The sequence below is a fragment of the Clupea harengus genome, chromosome 4, assembly GCF_900700415.2.
Source record: "Clupea harengus chromosome 4, Ch_v2.0.2, whole genome shotgun sequence".
NCBI classification, from domain to species: domain Eukaryota; kingdom Metazoa; phylum Chordata; class Actinopteri; order Clupeiformes; family Clupeidae; genus Clupea; species Clupea harengus.
This window is the reverse complement of record NC_045155.1, coordinates 28,948,003-28,950,502: the sequence shown is the minus strand read 5'-3', so window position 1 is coordinate 28,950,502 and position 2,500 is coordinate 28,948,003. Positions and strand designations below refer to the sequence as shown.

The following is a 2,500-nucleotide window of genomic DNA, read 5'->3' as shown; positions in this document are numbered from 1 at the left end:
TGTAGGAAGAGAGGGAAGGAGAGAAAGACAGAAGCAGAGAGGGAAGTAAAGGCAAAGAGAGAGTGAAATAGATTGAGAGTAGAACCTGTGTGCTACAAAGGAGTGAGTAAGACAGTGTGACAGTACAAATGGACTGATGTAGAGAGGAAGATGGCTGCCAAATCACACACAGAGAAAGTGTGTGTGTGGGGGTGGGTCGATTGGAGAGCATGTGTGTGTGTGTGTCAGTGTGTACACACATGCGCGCGCGTGTGTGCTTGTGTCAATGCATACATACATGCGTGTGTGTGTGTGTGTCTGTGTGTGTGATAATTAGGCAGTAGATGCACATGCTTTATGTGCAATCACAAACGTAAGGTCAATATTGAGCTATATCTCCACACCAGTAATCTCCCCACCTTTAGAGCAAATGGCACCTCTGTTTACCCATGAGTCACTGGGGCTTACTTCAGGGGACAGATAAGAGCCCTGTCCAATCAGAGCGCTTCCCCCGTAAATGTCAGCGGATCCCCCAGAGGTTTGGTATCGGCTGCCCCTCCGCCTTCCTTATGGAGTATGGATTATTTAACATATGGGCATCGATCCACGCCACAGATAATGACACTAATCAGAGTCTCGGGAAGTTTCCCTGCCTCCGAGAGGAAGAGGAGGAGGGAGAAAGAATGGACGAGGACAAAAGGAGAGATGAAGAAGCTGATAATGAGGATGATGATGATGAAAAAGACAAAGAAGAAGGAGGAGAAGAAGAAGAAGAAAAGATGATGGTGATGATGAAGAACAAAAAGGAGGAGAAGAAGAAGAAAAGATGATGGTGATGATGAAGAACAAAAAGGAGAAGGAGGAGAAGAAGAAGAAAAGATGGTGATGATGAAGAACAAAAAGAAGAAGGAGAAGAAAAGATGATGGGGATGATGAAGAACAAAAAGAAGAAGGAGAAGAAAAGATGATGGTGATGATGAAGAACAAAAAGAAGGAGGAGGAGAAGAAGAAGAAAAGATGATGGTGATGATGAAGAACAAAAAGAAGAAGGAGGAGACGAAGTGAAGAAGAAGAAGAAGAAGAAGAAGGGTTTCCAATGCAAATGAGACGTCTTCCAGAAAAGAAGATGTTTGTAGCAGGAGAGAATGCCCAGCACTGTTCCTCCATCTCTGGTTTTCAGCTCCAAATGAAGCAGCGAGCGCCAGCAACAGGTGCCTGCGGAGGAAACGGAGAACAAGGGGTCGCACAACTCCCACACACACACACACACACACACACACACACACACACAAACACACACACACAACTCCCACACACACAGCCTGCCTTCCCGTTAGAAACCTGCCTGAAACGGGAGGCTGTGTGTTTCCAAGTGTGCAGTGGTTGTAGGCCACAGGGTTGAGCTCGCCCCAATCACACTGTTTTTTAAAATTCACCAAAATGCCCTCCTCTCTGCTGCGAAAAAGATTCAACTGCCTGTGTGTTTGTGTGAGTGTGTGTTTGTGTGTGTCTGTGTATGTGTGTTTGCCTGAAGCTGCCTGCATATATTGTTACAAGAGCCTTTTCGGTGTGAATCAATACCATGGTGACCTGCCCGTTATGCTCTGGCTTCTGCCTTTGCAAGCTTGAAGTCTGAAAAAGCACATTCAAAGTTATACAGAGGCACACTCACTCACACACACACACAAATACACACACACACACACACAAATACACAGGCACACATACACACCACCAAAAAGAAAAAAAGGCTAAATAATCTGGTTTGAGTCACCAGAGCTGGGTCTTAGAAGGTTGTTTTCAGGTTTTCAGTCAACATTATCATGTGTGTGGAATAACTATGTGGGTGGCAGGAGGAGAACCAAACCACACAGAGCACCAGCTGGTTGGCTGGCTTCACAGGGATGTTTAGATGCAGCACCTGTAACTCATTTCTAATCTAGAAATTAGGGTCTGCCTGCATTCATGTTAGAACTGCTTTCAGGATCAGTACTTATATCTTTAGATCAAGACAATTAAACAAATCATCTTAAATCTGACAAAAAAAAACATTCCACCTGTTTCCCTGTCTGTCTGTCTGTCTGTCTCTCTTTCAAGTCCATTTTCGCATCACAGTTGCTATGTTGGCATGGCAGCACAGTGTTGTCAAAGCACACATGACAATAAAATGACACTTTTTGTAATGTCACAGTAATGTACCTAATGTTACCCCCACACTGCTCTCCCTCCACCCTCTCTCTCTCTCTCTCTCTCTCTCTCTCTCTCTCTCTCTCTCTCTCTCTCTCTCTCTCTCTCTGTCTGTCTGTCTGTCTCTCATGTTCTGTCTATTTCTCTGTCTATTCTTGTGATGTCCCATTATTGTACCTAATAAGAACACAGAGCCTGTCTCTCCCTGTCTGTAGACTGGTCTGGCGTAGAGCTGAGGCTCAACTCCAAGGAGACGGGCCAGATGCTGATCAGCACCGAGGTCCGGTTCTACAACTGCAGCGTCCACCAGCTGTGAGTATCAACCAGCCAACAC

At 45.4% G+C, this 2,500-nt stretch overlaps 1 protein-coding gene across 2 annotated transcripts in view; it reads left to right on the top strand.

Annotated features, from left to right (window-relative positions):
- plxna2 (plexin A2) overlaps positions 1-2,500 on the top strand; it is a 98,403-nt gene that overhangs the window by 2,324 nt on the left and 93,579 nt on the right. Inside the window, exon 2 of one of the 2 annotated variants that reach the window (XM_031566963.1) lies at positions 2,382-2,478. In XM_031566963.1, coding sequence (XP_031422823.1) covers positions 2,429-2,478 — 50 coding nt within the window. In that variant the 5' untranslated portion in view covers positions 2,382-2,428. Of the gene's footprint in view, positions 1-2,283; positions 2,479-2,500 lie in introns of those variants that run through there. The other variant, XM_031566962.2, reaches the window with a different exon arrangement.